Source organism: Lutra lutra, chromosome 5 (genome assembly GCF_902655055.1).
Source record: "Lutra lutra chromosome 5, mLutLut1.2, whole genome shotgun sequence".
In the NCBI taxonomy this organism is placed as follows: Eukaryota; Metazoa; Chordata; class Mammalia; order Carnivora; family Mustelidae; genus Lutra; species Lutra lutra.
Window position 1 is genome coordinate 77,475,110 of NC_062282.1, and position 20,595 is coordinate 77,495,704.

Sequence of the window (20,595 nt, forward strand, 5' to 3'; positions counted from 1 at the left end):
ATAAAATCGTAAAGGAACCATTCTTACCGAAAAGGACACAAATACCCCCCTGTGATTATTTTCAAAGATTTGAAGGGGGTGGGGGGATGTGCATGCCTAAGACCAGGGAGTGGGTAGGCAGAGGGAGAGATCTGAAGCAGACTCCTCACTTAGCGCAGAGCGTGCCAGATTTGGGCCTCAATCCCACAACTCTTGAGGTCATGACCTGAGCCTAAAATCAAGAGTCAGATGTTTAACTGCGCCACCCAGGCACCCTGAAATGCCACTTGTGATTTCTGGTTGCTGACTATTATGGGAAATGACCAGAGTAGCAAGGGTGTGATTTTAAGTGGGGGAAAACTACTTGGAAGAACGGAAGAAGTAAATTATACTCATTGGTAGGAGTGAAGAAGGTAGTTCTGGATATACGTTGACAGTGGCTAAAATTTATTGACTTTTTTTGTTTAGGCAAGTCTAAGAAGCATATTTATTCTAACTGGAAAGACTACTTAGGAAGGGAAACCATCAGTTCCTTTTGGGCCCTGTCAGGGCAGTTGTCACCACAAAAGGGAGACTATATCTCAGGAAAGAAGACCTTTGCCTTTCAAGGTTGGTTGTACCATTTAGCATTTTTACTGTTAGGTACCTGAAATGTTGCTCTGTTTGCTACACATGGTGTAGCTTGAGATAGTATCTCTGAGTGCCTTTCCAAGCAGCTCTTTTACCTGATGCCAAAGATGGACCTTTAATAAAAAACTACTAGTTCTTACCTGGGGTGCTTTAGAAGTCCTTGAGGGTCTTATTATCACAAAGATTGGGAAACTCTAGAGACATTCAGTGGACAAACACTGACCAGAGATGCTAAATAAGTATCTTCCAACATGCCACAAGATAATCTTTCACAATTACTGCACATCCCACAAGGTTCCCAAGTGTTCACATAGCTGAAAACTTGAGCCTAGAATTTATTTTTCATATGAATCTCCAGAAATGTTTACATGGGTATTAAGGAACACTTAATTTTTCAGGAATGTAATACTTGTGTAAACAATCTCCTTCACACTAGAACACTATATTGACTTAATTATACATTAATTTCAGATCTCACAGAATGAAAGGAGGGATTACATCTGATGGGGTCTAAGGCCATGTTCTTGACTGACAGATTCCTTTGGGCATGGTATATGACAGTAATTCATGAAGGGGGGGGAGGGGAAGTCTGTTGGAAAACTTTTGGTAAATAAGTCTTCACACTTAACTAATACAGGAAAGATAGTCACCCTTCTGCTTCTGAAGGTGTCAGCATTTAACTAGAACTGTATCAGAGAATATGGGACAAGGCAACTCATTCAGGATTAAACAGGAGAAATGTAGAAAGAGTCAAATCCTGATGGACTGTCTTTGGTAGTAATATTTCATCATACCAGCCCTTCCAAATCCTGAATTTTGGCCAGTGTTAGAAACCTGAGTGACTTGTTAGGTCAGGAAATTGGGAAGTAGGATTCATGTCCTATTCCTGAAGCTAAATCTCAAGAGCATCACTCCTCAAAAACAAGAGATCAAGATGCTTTTCGTATTTATTTAAAAAAGAAACCCAGAATGGATCAAAAAAAAAAAAAAAATCAACAAGGACACAAGTGTCAGACACAAACAGAAGACAGCTAGAAAAATATGCCTTAGGGAAGTTAGGGAGCCCTATTTTAAAGCTGTATATTACAGCTATTTTTCCACTGATCTAGCTACTGCCCTACCTCCCAATGTGACACAGCTGGCTTGCCTTGCAAGGCCTCAGTTAAAAAATACCTTGTACGTACGTAACAAGCTGGTATAGTAGTTCTCAGTTAACTAGAAGGATCCCATCCCCATATGATCTCATTCCAGGTCTATGGCTGACTACCTTCATTATTATGTTTCGAGGTAGTTTCACCTCTTGAAAATCTGGGTACTAAAGCACAAAACATTGTTTCAATAATCATCCCCCCTCCCTACCCTTTACATGCTGCTGAAAAATGACAGAGTACTATGAACTTTGTATGGTTGAAATTCTCATTAATTATCATTAGCTAATTCTCACTAAATTTACATATTAAGGAAATTATATATAGAATACTGCAAAAACACAGTAAAAGACTGAAGTTTGCCCATTTCTGCTCAGGAAATCCCTTCACTCCCAAGCGTCATATTTTGACTCCGAAGTTTATTGTTATTACTGTTTTTCCTCCTTTTGATCTTCCTTTTGTTCCCCAGTGCCAGAACTTCCAGAGCCTTCTCGCTCAGATGCCATCTGTTAAAATATTTGAGAGCAACTCATTCAGTATTAAGTCTGACAGTTTGTACTTTGATAAACTAAAAAAATGGAGGCGGCATATCTAGCCTGTTCCACTCTCCCTCCCTCCTTGCACATTATTGGTGGTTTCTGTGCAGCCCTCTGACTGCTATCACCCTCCCTCCCAATGCAGAGTCAAGAATGCAGTAAGAGTATTTCCAACTCCAGTACTCCCAGTTCTATATAAATGGCCATGTAGACTTCCATCAGTGACAAAAGAAATCAACAGTTCTATTAAGATCGAGTTAGGGATGTGCCCTTCAGCCCTTGTACCTTTTTGTATGCCATTTCGAAGAGCTTCAGTGATGCCTGCTGAAGGGAAGATGCCGCCTGCCTTATGTTTTCTCCTGTTTCGCTGTCTTTCCGAGCCAGAAGTTCCCTCATTTTGGAAATCTCTTCTTTTAGCTTATTGCACTAAAAAACAAAACCAAACTCTTTTTCTGGGTTTCTTATCCCATTTTATGTAGCAGTAATAGAAACATTAAGAAATTCCTATCACGGGACGCCTGGGTGGCTCAGTTGGTTAAGCAGCTGCCTTCGGCTCAGGTCATGATCCCAGCGTCCTGGGATCGAGTCCCACATCGGGCTCCTTGCTTGGCGGGGAGCCTGCTTCTCCCTCTGCCTCTGCCTGCCATTCTGTCTGCCTGTGCTCGCTCGCTCTCCTCTCTCTCTGACAAATAAATAAAATCTTAAAAAAAAAAAAAAAAAAAAAAAAAAGAAATTCCTATCACCGATAGAGGACTCATATTTAGTATTGTATCTCCATTTCCTTATTTATAAAATGGTCCCAAATGAAAGTTTTTGTGAAAAATGGGAATAAAAAGGCTTGAGAACAAAAAATACCACTGAATTCCTATCAGAACTCACGGAGAAAAACCAAGGGTGCTTGGTTGGTTAAGCATCTGCCTTTGGCTGTTACAGTCCCACGGTCCTCAGAATGAGCCACACATTGGGCTCCTTGCTCAGCAGGGAGTCTGCTTCTCCCTTTCCCTCTGCTCTTACCCCCTGCTTGTGTTTGCTCTCTCTCAAATACACAGAATCTTAAAAAAACAAAAAAACCCACTTCACTGCCATTGGTGACAATGCCTAACTTCATTAACTATTTAAAAGAGGACTCACTTCATCAGCAGGCAATTGGTCCTTGAATTCTTCCATTTTTGTTTCTGTGTCATGAATAATTCCTTCAGCCATATTAACAGCTTCAACTCGTTCCTAAGAAAAATCAGAAATTTAGTATGAAGACTTCCCAATCAAGGAGTTGGTTGAATGTCCCCACCAAGCTAGACAACATGCTTAAATGATGCATATAGTTACAGAGTTAAAAAAAGAAACCAAGTTATTGTGGTCTGAAAGAGTCTAGGATGTCTGTAAGTGATTACAGCTGGATTGGAGAACATAAAAATTCTGATACCGAAAGACTGAGCATAAGAAAGGGATTCTATGGGGCGCCTGGGTGGCTCGTGGTTAAAGCCTTTGCCTTCGGCTCGGGTCATGATCCCAGGATCCTGGGGTCGAGCCTCACATTGGACTCTCTGCTCAGCAGGGAGCCTGCCTCCTTCTCCTCCTCTCTCTGCCTGCCTCTCTGCCTACTTGTGATCTGTCAAATTTAAAAAAAAAAAAAAAAAAAAAAGGATTCTACATAAAAGTTATGAGCAAAGAGAGAGGAAAAATAGATTCATGTATCCATATTCCCACTTTCACTTCCCAACTGCAAGAGCAGAAAGTAGTTACCTTCTTTCGCCGGTCTTCCTCTGCATACTTTTCTGCATTTTTAACCATATTTTCAATATCATCTTTGCTTAACCCACCAGAAGACTGGATCACAACTATAGTGAGAAAAAAAGGCATCTTATTATTTAGGTACAAATATCTGCTGCTTATTCTATTAAGAAAAAGAATACACCTGTACAGAGTAACCAGTTTTGATGTGTAATAAAAAGAATACTCTTGTCCTTATACTATAAAAAGGAGGGGCACCTGGGTGGCTCAGTGGGGTAAGCCTCTGCCTTCGGCTCAGGTCATGATCCCAGGGCCCTGGGATCAAGCCCCACATCGGGCTCTCTGCTCAGCAGGGAGCCTGCTTCTCCCTCCCTCTGCCTGCCTCTCTGCCTACTTGTGATCTGTGTCTGTCAAATAAATAAATAAAATCTTAAAAAAAAATTTTTTTTAATTTATTTATTTGACAGAGAGAGATCACAAGCAGGCAGAGAGAGGAGGAAGCAGGTTCTCCGCCGAGCAGAGAGCCCGATGCGGGGCTCGATCCCAGGACCCTGAGACCATGACCTGAGCCGAAGGCAGCGGCTTAACCCGCTGAGCCACCCAGGCGCCCCAATAAATAAAATCTTTAAAAAAAAAAAAAAAAAAAAAAGGAAACCAAGGGTCTTGAAATACATAGATTAACCGACCTGCCTGCCTCCCAACACTTCACTGATCCAGAAGCCCAGTGCTTGCCCATTTGGGGTAATAAACGCCATACCTGTTTAACCCACTGAGCCACCCAGGCGCCCCTACGCCATACCTGTTTAATGTGAATCTGCCAACCAAGGAGAAAAGGAACAAAGAGGATTCATCCTCCACTAAGGGTGGGGGTAAAGCTATGTACAACGTAGAAGATCTGTTTCTCAAACAAAGGAACTTCAAGGTCCCTCGCCTTACTCTTACAGTTGGATAAATAAAAACACTTACTCTGCTGCTCACGTCCTGTACCCTTATCTTTTGCTGAAACATGTACAATCCCATTGGCATCAATGTCAAATGTAACTTCAATCTGAGGGACTCCACGAGGGGCTGGGGGAATTCCAATCTAAAATAAATAAATATACGGAGTTAAGCTCCTTTCATGAGAAGTCCAGTGTTCTATTTCCAAATCTATATAGTCTTCTGGATAAACAAGTAAACTTGTTCCTAGGAAGAACAAATAAAATGTATAAAAAACACAAATTTATAATAAGGGTGGTAATTTCACTGCTACCTGAAATAGGTTCGTGACAGCAAGTAGCCATCATGGCTTTATGTACCCGAGGACCAGTGAATGAGAGGAAAAATCTCCATCACTGGTCATCTCACCAAGAACCAATAACAATGCTGAATCGGAGCCAATATCAAAGGTCTTTAAATAGTAATTGGAGATTTTTCCTAACTTTGTTATATTTTCCTGGCTCGTGTTCATCAATTTCTTAATGAAGTTCCTAAGACATCAGATAAGCAAGGCTTTCAGGTAAAAATCGAAGTCAAGGTAACACAGACTAGGTCCCCATGTGTTTTTAGCAGTTTTTTGTGGTATCATTAAGGATTAAAATGTAGTCTAACTGTATGGAAAAAGAATGACGAGTACAGTATCCAGGACTCCTGATACCTACCAAAGTAAACTGTCCAAGAAGTTTGTTGTCTCCAGCCATCTCTCTCTCACCCTGACACACTTTAATCTCCACTTGAGTCTGACCATCAGCAGCTGTAGAAAACACCTAGGAAGAAAGAAACTCCCTGGGTTGGCAATCTGTTTGGGTTGCTTCCCTTATATAAAGTGCAAACCAAAGAAAGAGATTCATATCTCAACACTTCAGAATCCCAATCCACACAATGTTCAAAATAAAGACTTATTTATGTCTTGCAGGGAACTGGAGTAGGAGTAGCACAAAGAGTGTACAACAGCTATTGTTTCAGCTAAGCAAATACACTATACAAAGATGCATTAGTAAACAGGCTCAAAAGGAGCTAATCAAGTGAGACGCTGAAACATGCTCATCTGAAGAAACAGGTAACAAACATTTTATTTATGCTCAGTCACGCAAAGTCACCATAGTTCTCTTCAGTGATGTGTTGGCAATACATCACTGAACAAAGAGCAATATCCATTTAGTATTAACAGCTTTTCAGAAAAACATCAAAACTGGGAAAGGCGGGAAATAATTCTTAATCTAAGATTGAACGAGCACTGTCCAAGTAGCCCTGCTTGCTATCTAAGGAACCCCATCATTCACCTACAAAACAAGTACATTCTCTTAATCTTGGCCATGTCCTCCTTTTTACTGCCTTTCAGAACAGATGAGTACAGGGAATTTAGTCCCAAATGATGAGGCTCCTTTTTGCAAAGGTACTTTAATCCCCTGAAGGAGAAGATTGATACCCTCCCTCTAATCAGTGCTGGCTGACACGTAAAGAAAATTTTTTCAGGAACAACAACAAAAGAGAACAGAACACAAGATTCTTAACACCCACATTCAACTAGTATGGACTCCCAAGACAAAAAGAAGTTTTCTAGGAAAAGCTCACAAAAGGGGGGTGCAGTCACGTCCCTCACAGACCCTCGTATCTCTGGGACAATGGAGGAGTAGATGATCCTTACCTGGCTTTTCTTGGTTGGGATAGTGGTGTTTCTGTTGATAAGTTTGGTAAAAACACCTCCCAGAGTCTCAATACCCAGAGATAGGGGAGTGACATCCAGGAGCAGCACATCTGTGACATCACCAGCTAACACACCTCCCTGAATGGCAGCTCCGATGGCCACAGCCTCATCAGGGTTTACAGCTTTGCTTGGGGCTCGGCCAAAGAGATCCTGTACAGTCTGCTGAACCTAAGCCGTCAAAATAAATAAATAAATAAATAATAAAAGAACCTGTCACTAACTACTAAGGGCAACTACCCAAGAAGGGAAGAGTGTGTCCCAAAATCACAGCAAATCTCAGGACGAGCTCCTTCAGATCAAAGAGTATTTACTCAAGTTACTATTTCATGAGTTTTTCTTAATGACCTTAATGTATCAAGTGGGTAATACTCAAATACTTTACTTGACTATCATTCCTAAGCCTTTTAAGATACGGGAAGAATCGGTGTGCCTGGGTGGCTCAGTGGGTTAAAGCCTCTGCCTTTCTGCCCAGGTCATGATCCTAGGGTCCTGGGATCCAGCCCCACGTCGGGCTCTCTGCTCAGTGGGGGGAGCCTGCTTCCTCCTCTCTCTCTCTCTGCCTACTTGTGATCTCTGTCAAATAAATTAAAAAAAAAAATCTTGGAAAAAAGATAGAAAAATCTAAGTTTTGTTACTAGGTTTCCCATACAATACATTAAATTAGAAACAGAGGGTAAAGGGGTGCCTGGATGGCACAGTTGGTTGAGCATCAAACTCTTGATTTCCTCAGACTCTTGGTTTTGGTTCAGGTCATGACCTTAGGGTTCTGGGATCAGCTGCATTGGGCTCCGCATCTGGCGCAGAGTCTGCTTGTCCCTCTCCCTATGTTCCTCCCACAGCTCATGTGCTCATTCTCTCAAACAGTAAAATCTTAAAAAGAAAAAAAAAGCAACAGAGGGTGCGTGGGGTGACTGGGTGGCTCAAATGGTTAAGTGTCCAACTCTTGATCTCAGGATCATGAGTTCCAGTCCAGTGTTGAGCTCCATGCTAAACATGGAATTTACTTAAAAAACACCAACCACCAGAAAAAAGAAGAAACAGAGGGTGTAAGACACCAGGATTTAGTTATAGTCTAATTCCTCTTCTACACATCAACTTAAAAGCAGTAGTGGTTAATTCAGTAATTCAACACTGGTGCTAATGTGGGGCATGTTCTTCCTGCTTCTTTTATTAATGCTCAGAAAAAGTGCTACTTAAACAGCATCTGGGATAATTTGTTAACCTAAAGATCTCTTCCTGATTCAAAGCTGCTTCTACTTTTTTTTTTTTTTTAAAGATTTTATTTATTTATTTGACAGACAGAGATCACAAATAGGCAGAGAGGAGGCAGGCAGAGAGAGAGGAAGGGAAGCAGGCTCCCTGGCGAGCAGAGAGCCCGATGCGGGGCTCGATCCTAGGACCCTGGGATCATGACCTGAGCTGAAGGCAGAGGCTTTAATCCACTGAGCCACCTACGTGCCCCTCAAAGCTCCTTTTTCTCCAAATTTATTCTGTGCATATTCTCCTAAGCCCAGGAACAACAAAGGAAAATTTCTATCAAGGCCCATGAAAATTCTAATCAAGCTATACAGCCAAGAATTCCATCTTCAACAGGTTCTGTGCTCAGTCATTTGTTTTCCACACACCTGTCTTATCAGAATGATGTGCTGATAAAATGCATCACTGCACAAATCCTTGTTGAAGAGATGCGGCCAGAAGCCCAAACACCATGGTGCAAAGACATTCCTGTCCAAAACTGCCCCAAGAGCTAGACCGTACCAAGGTTTTAAGCTATCTCTGATGTCAAACTTTGTTTCATTTCTAAAAATACTCCCCAAAATAAAGTTCAGGTGTTTCATTTCTAAAAATACTCCCCAAAATGAAGTTCAGGTGTTTCATTTCTAAAAATACTCCCCAAAATGAAGTTCAGGATCCTCTATGCTACCACCCCGAAGACATCCCATCCTTCCCAATCCTTTTCCTAATACCTTTAATTAAAAAAGAGGCTGGGGTGCCTGGGTGTTAAGTGTCTGCCTTTGATTCAGGTCATGATCCCAGGGTCCTGGGACTGAACCCCACATAGGGCTCCCTGCTCAGCAGGAAGCCTTCTTCTCCCTCTCCCTGCTTGTGTTCCCTCTCTCTCTGTCCAAAAGAGTCTAAAAAAGAACTCTAGTGAGAGAACAAACTCATTGCCCTTTCAGGTCACTGTGGCAGGAATGCCACATATTCATGTCTATACACAAATGATTTGTCCAGAGAAGACATTATGTGCTTGCCCTGTCTGCTTTTCCATGCCAAAGATTCCATGGATCCATACCTTGGGCATCCTAGTCATGCCACCAACAAGAATCACTTCTCCGATGTCACTCTTGCTGACCTCTGCATCTTGCATGGCTTTTTGGCATGGGGCAATGGTTCTCCTGATTAGATCAGTGACAATCCCTTCGAACTGAGCACGAGTCAGCTTCATATTCAAATGCTTGGGTCCAGAAGCATCCATCGTAAGATATGGCAAATTAATGTCAGTCTGCAAAGAAAGCAAGGAGAGCAATAGTGGTGATGTTTCTTTATATATTTCAATTAAAGTAAGACCATACTCCCCCTTAGGAAGACTTCCAAAGTTACAGGGAGAGTGAGACCCAGTTTAAATGAATGGCCACCAAAGACAATGACTCCTTAAGATTCAAGCTCTTCTCTTCCCAGAGGCAAAAAATTTAGAATCTATAATGAACAAAGAAGAATGTAGGGATGCCTGGGTGGCTCAGTTAGTGAAGTGTCTGCCTTCAGCTCAGGTCAGGATCCCAGAATTCTGGGATCTTGCTCAGCAGGGAGCACGCTTCTTCTCTGCCTGCTGCTCCCCCTGCTTATACTCTCGCGCTCTGTTGCAAATAAATAAAATCTTAAACAAAAAGAAACAAAAAACAGTGAAGAATGTAAGAGCAGGGAAAATCCCCACGTAGAAAATGAAGAAATGTCCTCCCACTAAACATACATTAGGAGTCACACTACTGTTTTCAGTCACCAAGTTTTCTAAAACTCAATGTATGCATACACAAAAAAGTCAAAGGCATGCTTTGAACCAAATAACCTGCCCCAAGCCAGGGGTTTCTAAGTTTCAGGAAGATGGTACAAAAGCTACAACAAAAATGCTAAAGGTAACTCTGAAGACTGACTTGACTGCCATCACCTTCATGGTAAGCAGCAAACACTGCTACAACCATAGCAGGTAATAGCTATTATTTAATAAACCCCAAATCCTAAGAAGGCCTGCATTCAGAATATTTAGACTAACAAAACTCACTAATCATGCTGAAACACATGTCCTACAGTAGACCCTCAGGAACAAAATTACTTTCCACCCCCTTCCAATTTCACATCAAAGCAACGCCAACAGAAAAAAGATTAAGAGGGAACAAATCCTTAACTATCATCATCAGGTAAACTACCCTAGGCATTTAAATGCTTAATAGCCAGACTTAAAACATATATCCCTTCTGTAGAAGATACTGAGTACTGCTAAAGAACACCATGGACAATTTCCTTCTTTCTTCGCAAAATTTTAATAAACCAAATCAGAAAACCAAATAGAAATTAATGATCTAAACAAATCCAACAGAACTTTCTGCGGCAATACTCTGTATTTGTGCTGTTTAATTCAGCAGCCACTAGCCACACATGGCTCAGCACTTGAAATACAGGCAGTACAACTGACAGATGGAATTCTAAAATTTAATTTAAAAAATCCTCACATGGACATTATTAATGTAGTTCTCTCTATGCTATATGTTGACAATTTGAACTCCAGGACTCTCAACCCTCTAAAACCAGTCTGTGACCAAGTTTTGTCCCTTGTCTCTCAACAATTCAAGTTTCTCACATTCTAGTCCAGGTCCACATTAGCTTCCCAAGGTTCTCCCACTCAAGCTGCCTCTGCCACAGGATGTCTCCTAACCCAGAACAATTCTCCACTCCACTTCTGCCAGTGCACTTGTCATAAGCCACATCTGACCTAAACTAAAGCTTCACCTCTTGAGAAGGACTGGACACCACATGCTGACCCCTTCTATAGGTGCTGAGCAACTCTGATGCTAAAACTCTGATGCCCCTAAATTTTCACAGGGGTGCCTGACTGGCTCAGGGGGCAGTGTGTGTGACTCTTGATCTCATGAGTTTAAGCCCCATATTGGGTGTAGAGATCACTCAAAAAAAGTTTTCACTGGTTTATACTCACTCTTGTCAGGACAGACCCAAATCTCAAACCTATAAAGCCTCTATTCTCACATTCCACTTTCTCAGCATGCCTGCTCTCAAACTACTAGTCCTTTCTCAGGTCTTTACCCCAGAGCCTCGTTATTTACTTGACCCTTTATCCTTCTCTTAAGAACATCTTTCAGAAACTCCCCTTGTTAGGTCAAACACCTTTATCAGGTTTCTCTTACAATTATAAATCTAACTTTGCTTTTTTACCACATTAACTTTTTTACTTAAAGATTTTGAGTGAGAGAGAAAGTGCATGTGTACACACAAGCAAGGGGAGAGGGAGAAGCAGGCTCCCCACTAAGCAGGGAGCCCAATGCGGGGCTTGATCCCAGAAGCCTGGTATCATGATCTGAGCCGAAGGCAGACGCTTAACTGACTGAGCCACCCATGTGCCCCAATAACTTAATTCAGACTACCACTTAAGACACGTCCTAACCATGTATCAATTTAGGAATCCTCATAACTCTAAGGGAGAAAGCACTATTGTCCTCATTTTAGAGATAAGAGAACAGTAACGTTAAATAATTTATTAAGGCCACACAGCTATTAAGTAATGAAAAAGGACTTAAATCCCACCATTCTGTCCACAGGGCCATGCTTTTTTTTTTTTTTTAAGACTTTTAAAAAAACTTATTTATTTGACAGAGATATCACAAGTAGGCAGAGAGGCAGGCAGAGAGAGAGAGAGAGAGAGAGAGAGGGAAGCAGGCTCCCCGCCGAGCAGAGAGCGGGATGTGGGGCTCAATCCCAGGACCCTGAGATCATGACCCGAGCTGAAGGCAGAGGCTTAACCCACTGAGCCACTCAGGCACCCCTACAGGGCCACTCTTAATCACATTACTTCTGGCTTGACTAGTTATTAATATGATGTCCTAATTTATATCTTTGGGGTGCCTGGGTGGCTCAGTTGGTTGTGCATCTGACTCTTGATTTTGGCTCGTGATCGCAGTCCTGGAACTGAGCCCTGCACTGAGCTTCGTGCTCAGCGGGGAATCTGTGTGGGTGGGATTTGCTCTCTCCCCCTACCCCACAACGTGCTCTCTAAATAAATCAATCTTAAAACAAAACAAAACAAAACAAAACACCTCTATACCACACTGTAAACCTCATGAAGGTGACGCTTCTAGGAATTCGTTCTACTAATCTCTAATTAAACATGCACAAACATTAATGTGCAAGAATGCCCAACACACTCTGCTTTACCAGCAAAATGCTAGAATCCAAATGCTTATCAGTAAGAATCACACTAAAAACCAACCTCTACCTCCAAAGTAGTGTCGTGTATTCCAACTCTAATCCTAACCATCACACTGCAAAGTTCTGCCACTCTGTATGACAGCAGGGACAAAGCAACACCATAATTATGAATGACTCTGTACTTTGTCACTCTTCATAGCTACTTTAAAAAACTTTTTAAAAATCCACATCTGGAAAAAAAAAAAAATCTGGGTTTTCCCCCACTGGATAACACAATGTATATGATCAAATTAACAACTAAAGTAGTGACGGGTTAAGGCTTTCCTGCTGCCACCAGAAATCCCAGAAACAGATCTCCTGCCTTCCATCTTGTTGCCTCTCTGACCCAGAGCTAACATGCTTTATATAGTTGTTCTCAGTGGTTATGGCAAACTAAAGCTTCACCTCTTGAGAAGGACTGGACACTACATGCTGACCCCTTCTATAGGTGCCGAGCAACTCTGATGCTAAAAGAAATGTACACAAGTATCTATACTCCAGCCTTCAGCCAGGTTTCATAGCTCACTTTCTGGATTGCTGATCCAAATAATTAAACTAGACAATTAGAGACTCACCTGAAGGACTATCTGAAATGAAGACAACAGCAGTTCTTAGAGGGTCCTATTATTTCTAGGCCAGTGATTCTAATTTTGTATGCTACTAGTCTAGATCTTAAAATCAGTACCTTTAAGGCAAATAAAATGTATTCAATGTAATTCAGATTGTCATTATGTTTTGGCTCTGGTACAGAAAACCTCTTATTTGGGTGGTTAACAAATTCTGGCTCATCCTTAAAGAAGTACTGCTCCTTTGTTCATGGAGGGCTTTTACACCAACCAGCAAAGTATAAAAAGATCAGACGGACATCATGCAAATTAGAACATAGAATTCAAATAAATTAAGGCTGAAAACAGAAAACATCAAGACTGTTGGGATTCTTCCACATCCCACCTGCACAGATGAGGAGAGTTCACACTTAGCCTTCTCAGCAGCTTCCCGAACCCTCTGAAGTGCCATGTTGTCTTTAGTTAAATCAACCCCCGTCTACAAAATGAAAACACAAAACACTAGCATTAGCGAGCTGATAAATATTATTTTAAGATACAGTGAAAATGTTAACAACATAAAACAGATCCATCTCTTTATAAATAAGCACAAATCACTTACTGCCCTTAAAAATCTATAAGGAAAAGAAACCTTATTCTGTAAAGGCTATCTGTGCCTGGAAACAGAGGGCTGATCCAAATCAGTTCTTTCCAACCACTGGGTTCTGGCTTAAGAGAGGAGTTCCCAGAATTCCTCTGCCAATATTATACAGAGTACCATATCCTTCTTAATCTGTTTATTCCCAAACTGAAGCTACAATAATCAGAATATTTCATTCCACCCATGAAATGCAATGCAATTGCAACTGAACTGAAATGCAATTGTTTCAGTGTTCTAGTCAATGTTCTATTAAGGTCAAAAAGTCATAAAGCAAACAGCCATGTGGATAAAGGAAATTCTCAACATCCCAATGTCTACATATTAACTATACTGGGAACCAACCTCTCTTTTGAATTCCTTCACAATGTGTCGTAGCAAGGCCTGGTCAAAGTCTTCACCACCTAAGAACGTATCTCCATTGGTGGACTTCACCTCAAATACACCTTTCTGAATTTCCAGGATAGAAATATCAAAAGTTCCACCACCTAAATCATATACAGCAATGCTAGAAAGAAAACAAAAAGAAGACCTTAAGGAACAACACATGCCACTAAAGTATTAATTTTAATAACTAAACCAACATAAACTTGATGATTTCCCCTTAAGCATAATAATGAAATTGGATAACTGCCCATATGGCAGGTGTTTTACTACATGGCCCTTATAGCTATTTATAAATAGAGATGAATTATGTTTTTAAAGGCAAAATTGACAGGACTCCATCACTTTTTTTTTTTTTTTTTTAAAGCAGTCTCAGCAACCAACTTGGGCTTGAATTCATAATCCTGAGATCAAGAGTGACATGGTCTACCGACTGGGCCAGCCAGATGTCCCCAAACACTATTTTAAATAAATACTTGACAATATGAATACCAAGAAAAAAAAAAAATGACCACAGCCCAGTACTTTCATGGTTCCACGAATGAGTTTACTACACAAACTTACATTTTATCTTCTGATTTGTCTAGACCGTAGGCCAGAGCAGCAGCTGTGGGTTCATTAATTACTCGAAGCACATTTAGTCCAGATATCTGGCCAGCATCCTTAGTGGCCTGAAGGAAAAGAAAAAAGCATTTTCCACCGTGTGTCCTAAGTACCGTTTATTTCCTGAATAAGAAAACCAACTGAACTCACCTGTCTCTGAGAGTCATTGAAATAAGCTGGAACAGTGATCACAGCATTTTTTGCTGTATGCCCCAAATAATTTTCTGGAAAAGAATTAAAGAATGAAAAAAAATCCTGAGACTCTGTCAGATGAAACAGTTAAGAGAATTACTCAGGTAGGCTAACAACTTGTGTTATCCTCTTGGAGCCACAGACAACTCGTTAAGTTTCTTTGCATCTGACCTAACACCAAGAGAGAGCTCGCAGAAAACATTCCAATTAAAGATAGTGGCTGAAAACCCAGTATCTCACCTTTAACACTATAGTGAAGATTCCCCAGCTATAATGACCTATTCTTAGACTTAAAACAGCCACTAGTTTCTCCAAATGGGAAGTTTTAAGTTTTACTTAGCAGAGCTCAAAGATTAATGTGTAGTCTTTTGTCTTTCAATACAGAATACCACCCCTCTATACTGAAAAAGCTAAACCACCATTAGGAAAACTTTGAAGATAAATTCATTATGTAGGAATGTGTGAGGAGGAACAGTTTTGCCATTTCTAAGTTTTATGTCTAACAACCACCAACAGACTCATCCAAGGGACACTGAGGTATGTAAGTGAGAAACCATCCAGTTCTTCAAACTTTCCCAGATGGGAACTAAATCTTCTCACCTGCAGTCTCTTTCATCTTCATCAACACGAACGCTCCAATCTGACTTGGAGAATAGAGTTTTCCATGAGCTTCAACCCAGGCATCTCCATTGGAGGCACGGACAATTTTAAAGGGCACATTTTTACTGAAAGACACAAAAATTGCATTTGAAAAAATGTGCCTGTACAACCTACCATGACAAGGCTACCATGTATCTTGAATGCCCATCCTCCATCCCAAGAGATCCATGGCCAACAAACAAAAACTTGGCAGGAATCCATTTAAAGAAAACCTTTAGAAAGTAACCATTAACATGTAAAAACATCCTGGTGAAACCTGAACATTATTTCCTGCTGAACAAAAGATCTGTGCAGCTGCTCTGGCAATGGTTGGAGAGTTACCAATGACCCAGCAAGTCCATTACTAGGTATCTACCTGAGAGAAATGAAAACAGATTCTTACAAAAGCCTGTACACAAATGTTTCTGGCAGTATTCTTTCTTTCAAGTTATTTTTAGTAATCTCTACAACCAACATGGAGTTTGAACCCAAGACCCACAAGAGCAAGAGTCATATGTTGTTTTGACTGAGCTAACCTAGCACCCCTATGGTACTACTAGTAATAGCTCCAGATGTCCATTAACTGACTAATGGATAAACAAATGTAGTATACGCTTGCCCCTAAACATGGGTTCTAAATGCACTGGTCCACCTATATGCAGACATTTTTGGGTAAATATAATGCTACAAAGAGTTCCTCCTTACAACTTTTTAACTTTCTTTTTACTCTAACGTACTTTATAACATACAAAGTGGGTGTTAACTGGACTATGTTAGTTATCAGTAAGGTTTCTGATTAACAGCAGGCTATTAGTAGCTAACTTTCTGGGTAGTCAAAATTTATATATGGATGTTCAACTGCATGAAGGCTCAGCACCACAATCCCGTGCTGTTTAAGGGTCAACAGTATATCCATACAAAGGAATAATATCTGGCCATAAAAAGGAATGAAGTACTGATACATGCTGTAACCATGGACAAACCTTGGAAATCCTAGCTGATCAGCACACGATGAACCCTATGCCACTATCTACCTTGCCTCTCTCTACCTGGTGTACCATAAATACACCAATTTATGTCGTCCATAAATGACTAGCTAAATCTTCCCATCATGTCAGTACATAGCAAAGACCTATTATGTGAAGGCAAAAGAATTTTTTTTGAAGGAAATACTCTTTTGGAAGGTGCAGGACATGCCTCCACAGACAACGTATAAAAATATCAGGAGAAGATGCTCTAAGAATCTTGCTGAAGAGATTTTTTTGTGTGGCCTCTGGGAGTTAATTATGCTTTTACTATTACTCACATATCTTTCTGTACTTCAGGATCATCATATCGCCGGCCAATGAGACGCTTGGTGGCATAGAATGTGTTGTTTGGGTTGGTGACAGCCTGTCGCTTGGCCGGCATGCCAACAAGTCGCTCACCATCTGCTGTAAAGGCCACAACTGAAGGGGTGGTTCTGGCACCTTCAGCATTCTCTAACACCTAAAACTCCCAAAGACAGAGGGAGATTGAGGTTCCAGTCACTACCACCAGTCTCTTTTATCAATCATTTTAAGACAAAACACCTGCCTTATCGTGAAACAAATGTTCAAGAACAGTACTAATGGGCATGCTTTTCTGCTCTGTGAATGCTGACATAGTAACCACTATGTCAGGTACATGTTTAAAGTATTCTTACTTTAAAAAAAAAAAAAAATTTATTACACACACACACACACACACACACACACACACACACTCAGCTGAGTGCAGAACCGATGTGGGGCTCGATCGCACAACCCTGACACCGTGACCTGAGCTGAAATCAAGAGCTGGACACTTAACCAAATGAGTCACCCAGGCCCCCCTAAAGTATTGTTAATCCTTTACTTTGAAACAAGTGATAACTAAAAACAAAAAAATGGAAAAATAAATAGAAATCAAATCTTTCACAGTAAGATCCTGGAACAAGGTATGCTTTCTGCCAGTATAGGGAATTAAATCTACTTCTAAGGGCAACTGGGTGGCTCAGTCAGTTAAGTGTCTGCCTTTGGCTCAGATCATGATCTTGGGGTTCTGGGTTTGATCCCCATGTCTGGCTCCCTCCTCAGTGGGAAGACTGCTTCTACCTCTCCCTCTGCAGCTCCCCCTGCTTATGCTCTGTCAAATAAATAAAATCTTAAAAAAAATAAAAATAAAAAAATCTACTACTAAATTTTTTCATGCTGCCTCCAAGTCTCAGGCATTAAAAACAAAACAAACAAAAAAAAACCCTGCCAAAATAACAATTCAGGAATCCCAGGTGCTCTGCATCTTGAGAAGAACCCAGTGGGACTAAAGGTTTTATGAACAAACCAATGAGGTCCTTCCCTGTATCACAGCAAGAGTTCCTAAGATGCAGCCTACCCATTATGTGGAGCTTCACTTGCTTCTGAACTCTTCCTGCACCTCCTTGGTTCAAGACTTATAGAAATGCATGACTCGGATGATAGAAATAATCCACAGAGCAAGTCATCCAAATTGGTTCTAATGGTAACCTAATAGTTCTACCTCTACAGCAGGACATAATTAAATCCTGGAAGTTAAATCCATTCATTTTACAGCACCTTGCAATTAAGAACAAAGGTTCACCTCAAAAGATTCTTAAAAACAGCTTTAAAAATGTCCCTTATCAGGATGCCTGGGTGGCTCAGTTGGTTAAGCATCTGCTTTGGGCTCAGGTGATGATCCCAAGGTCCTGGGATAGAGACCCACACTGGGCTCCTTGCTCAGCAGGGAGCTTGAATCTCCCTCTGCCATTGACCCTGCTTGTGCTCTCTCCCCTCTGACTAATAAATAAAATCTTAAAAGGTCCCTCATCTAAGCTGAAGGACACAGAATTCCAGACTGAGTATTAACTACTACTATATGATCCAGAGCTTCCAAACATGCTTACCTTTGCTTGTTTACCTTCCATAACCGCCACACAGGAGTTGGTAGTGCCCAAATCAATACCAACAACTGCTCCCTTGATTGCTTCTGATCTAAAAAACATTTAAAATAACGCTACAGTTAATATTATTATAATAGTGGTCTCCAGAACGGTTGCAGGGATACACCAGAACTTGTGCGTAAATAGCCGTGCATTAAATAATCTGTAACTTACAAGAAGTGTGTCACTTTTTTCTTCATGGAAGAGTTAAGCACAAGTTTAGAGACCACCACTCTAGGATTTAATATTTATTACCTCTCAAAGGAAACGAAGTTATACTTACGCATAGTCCCTCCTTGAAACAATTCTAAAAGCTTCGTGACTAAGGCCATTCCAGCCATCCTAAAAACAAAAACAAACAAACAAACAAAACAAGAAAGATAAAAATGCATCAACAAATATGAAAACTTGAGCCTGTTCCCATTATTCTTCTGAAAAACACAAAGTCTGAACCTTCATTCTGGTAACCATAACCTGAAAAGATGAACTTATATATAAAAGATATTGTGGTACTTAAATAGAAGAAAATTTAATTGCATATGAATTTTCCAAATAAGATGGAGCCCCCCCCACATAAAATCGTCTTCAATTATAATGGGGTTTCTCAACTTAGCACTACTGATTTCTGAACCTTGTCACTGCTGACTTATGAACCAAATTTTTGTTGCAAGCAGCTGTTCTGTGCGTTGTAGGATGTATAACAGCATCCTTGGCCTCTACTGCTAGAAGCCAGTCAGCCCCCAAATTTTAACAAATTATGTCCAGACATTACCAGACATCACCTCAGGAGGCAAAATTGTTCCGCGTTGAGAATCACTGCCTTACAAGACACTACTCGGACACTTCTCAATTTTATACTCAACAGCAGTGTACAGGTATCTAAACCCTACTAAGTGTGCTCGCAGCTGCAAATCTAAGTTGCTCAGAGACATTTCCCAACCTAGCACCTTAAGGGGACCAGGACTGGCAATCCTGGGGAGTCGTTTAGAAAAAAATGTCGGGGGTGGCCTCAAACCAGGATTAAACCTAATCACAGGATACTCCTAAACCTTTTTTTTTTAACCCCATGGTGAGTGCAGAGAGGAGACCAGGTCCTGTTCTCCGAAGACATGTTCAGTCTTACAGAATAAGCAACTACTCCATAGCCATTTCCTGATTTTATTTTTCCTGAAATAACAAGAAAGGACAATCTTACGCCAAAAAATTTTGGGAGAACTACAGACCAATGTTCCTAAGAAAGAAAATCTGTGCTTGGCTTTCACCTTACTAAAATACTTTCCTTCTTTCTTTCCACCGTAATAACGGGGTCTTCGCGCACAAATTTTAGAGGAGGCGAAGAATCCCCCTTCGACTTGTAGATGGAAACGAAACCCACAACAAATGTTCCCTCCCAACTAAAACTGCGTCTCTCGCCCCCAAGACCGAAACCGTGTCATCAGCCACTGAAAGGACCGTCAGAAACACTATCCGCTTCCTAGAATAAAACTATACTCTTTTAAGAGGTGTGACTCAGCAGAACCCGAAACATGGAAGCACAATCCTGAGTTAGACCTTGCAACGGCAGCACTGATTAACGAAGGCTGGTTATCTTCTTCCCACCATCCTGATCTGTGCCTGAAGGGCGAGGCCTGCAGCATGAGGTCAAGGCCGTGAGCCCCTCGGGGAAGGCCCAGCTATTCCCTACCTTGTGGCGTGCGGCTGTGGGGCCCCGGGAGGTTGCGGCGCCGACAAGACGAGCTGCCGCGGCTCGGCTAGCACTTATCATGGCGCTAGATGGTGGAAGTACGAAGCGGCAAACGCGTTCGGACGGCCAAGAGCTGCGCGGCACCCCAGCGGTAGCGCTTCTGGAAACCTCCAACCACGTGGGGTCGGGGGGGCGGGGGTTAGTTGCTGCGGCCTAGAGGACCACTCTTCCGCTGAGGCGCTACTCGTGCTGCCTGACCAGAGAGTACGTGACAGCCACTCCCGGAGTTAGGACATGTGGCTATTAGGCATCGCAGCACGATATCTGGAAAAACTGTGTCCTTTTGTTTCGGCTGCAACAGGTCTGGGCTCAGTGAGCGGCGAGGGGGCTAAGCGAGGTATAAAGGCATCACTTTGGATAGCCCCGGTCCTCAGCGGCAGGAAAGACAAGGTCACACGGATAAATTACGAACCGATTACAGTGTCCTTGCGTCAGTTGCGTGAGAGGAGGGGCCTGCCGCGCCTGCGCAACTTGTATCCCCCTCCGCGCACTTAAGGCGCATGTGCACAGGGAGCGGCGGAAACCGGGGGTGGAGTCTAACTACAGCACTCATTGGACGTCCCAGCGCACGTGAGTTTGGCCGGCTTGTAGCCCGGGGCGAGACCCGGCCCTTACACGGACCCTGAGCGTTGACGTTTTTCTCGCTCCAGTTTCTGGAGAAGGGAGCCATCTTGCTCTGGGCCTTTGTT

The 20,595-nt window shown here is 41.7% G+C and overlaps 1 protein-coding gene and 1 non-coding gene across 4 annotated transcripts; both read right to left on the reverse strand.

Annotated features, from left to right (window-relative positions):
* Positions 1-1,078: 1,078 nt before the first annotated feature.
* Positions 1,079-20,041, reverse strand: HSPA9 (heat shock protein family A (Hsp70) member 9). Of its 3 annotated transcripts, XM_047729768.1 has the most exons (17): positions 19,847-20,041; positions 18,446-18,504; positions 18,127-18,214; positions 16,513-16,694; positions 15,168-15,292; positions 14,526-14,599; positions 14,337-14,443; positions 13,734-13,896; positions 13,137-13,229; positions 9,007-9,216; positions 6,651-6,878; positions 5,665-5,769; positions 4,991-5,108; positions 4,037-4,131; positions 3,425-3,517; positions 2,579-2,719; positions 1,079-2,263 (listed from the first exon to the last, which is right to left on the reverse strand). In XM_047729768.1, exons 1-17 carry the CDS (start codon positions 19,925-19,927, stop codon positions 2,186-2,188), a joined length of 2,040 nt encoding a protein of 679 aa, XP_047585724.1. In that variant the 5' UTR covers positions 19,928-20,041; the 3' UTR covers positions 1,079-2,185. The 3 variants fall into 3 exon arrangements, with proteins under 3 accessions (XP_047585724.1, XP_047585726.1, XP_047585725.1); XM_047729770.1 differs by lacking the exons at positions 1,079-2,263; positions 2,579-2,719; positions 3,425-3,517; positions 4,037-4,131 and adding exons at positions 4,715-4,781; positions 4,824-4,867 and having other exon boundaries at positions 4,938-5,108; XM_047729769.1 differs by lacking the exons at positions 1,079-2,263; positions 2,579-2,719; positions 3,425-3,517; positions 4,037-4,131 and adding an exon at positions 4,715-4,867 and having other exon boundaries at positions 4,938-5,108.
* LOC125101454 (small nucleolar RNA SNORD63) lies at positions 8,308-8,378 on the reverse strand. The gene has a single exon (XR_007127853.1). It is a non-coding gene; the product is annotated as a small nucleolar RNA SNORD63 (small nucleolar RNA).
* Positions 20,042-20,595: the final 554 nt, after the last annotated feature.

Excerpts from the sequence above, each read along its gene's own strand:
- HSPA9 (XM_047729768.1), bottom strand. The coding sequence starts at position 19,927 with ATGATAAGTGCTAGCCGAGCCGCGGCAGCTCGTCTTGTCGGCGCCGCA. Across the intron at positions 16,695-18,126 it reads TGGAAGGTAAACAAGCAAAG|GTGTTAGAGAATGCTGAAGG; the intron begins GTAAGCATGTTT and ends TGGGAGTTTTAG. Across the intron at positions 13,230-13,733 it reads TGAAGGAATTCAAAAGAGAG|ACGGGGGTTGATTTAACTAA; the intron begins GTTGGTTCCCAG and ends TTCATTTTGTAG.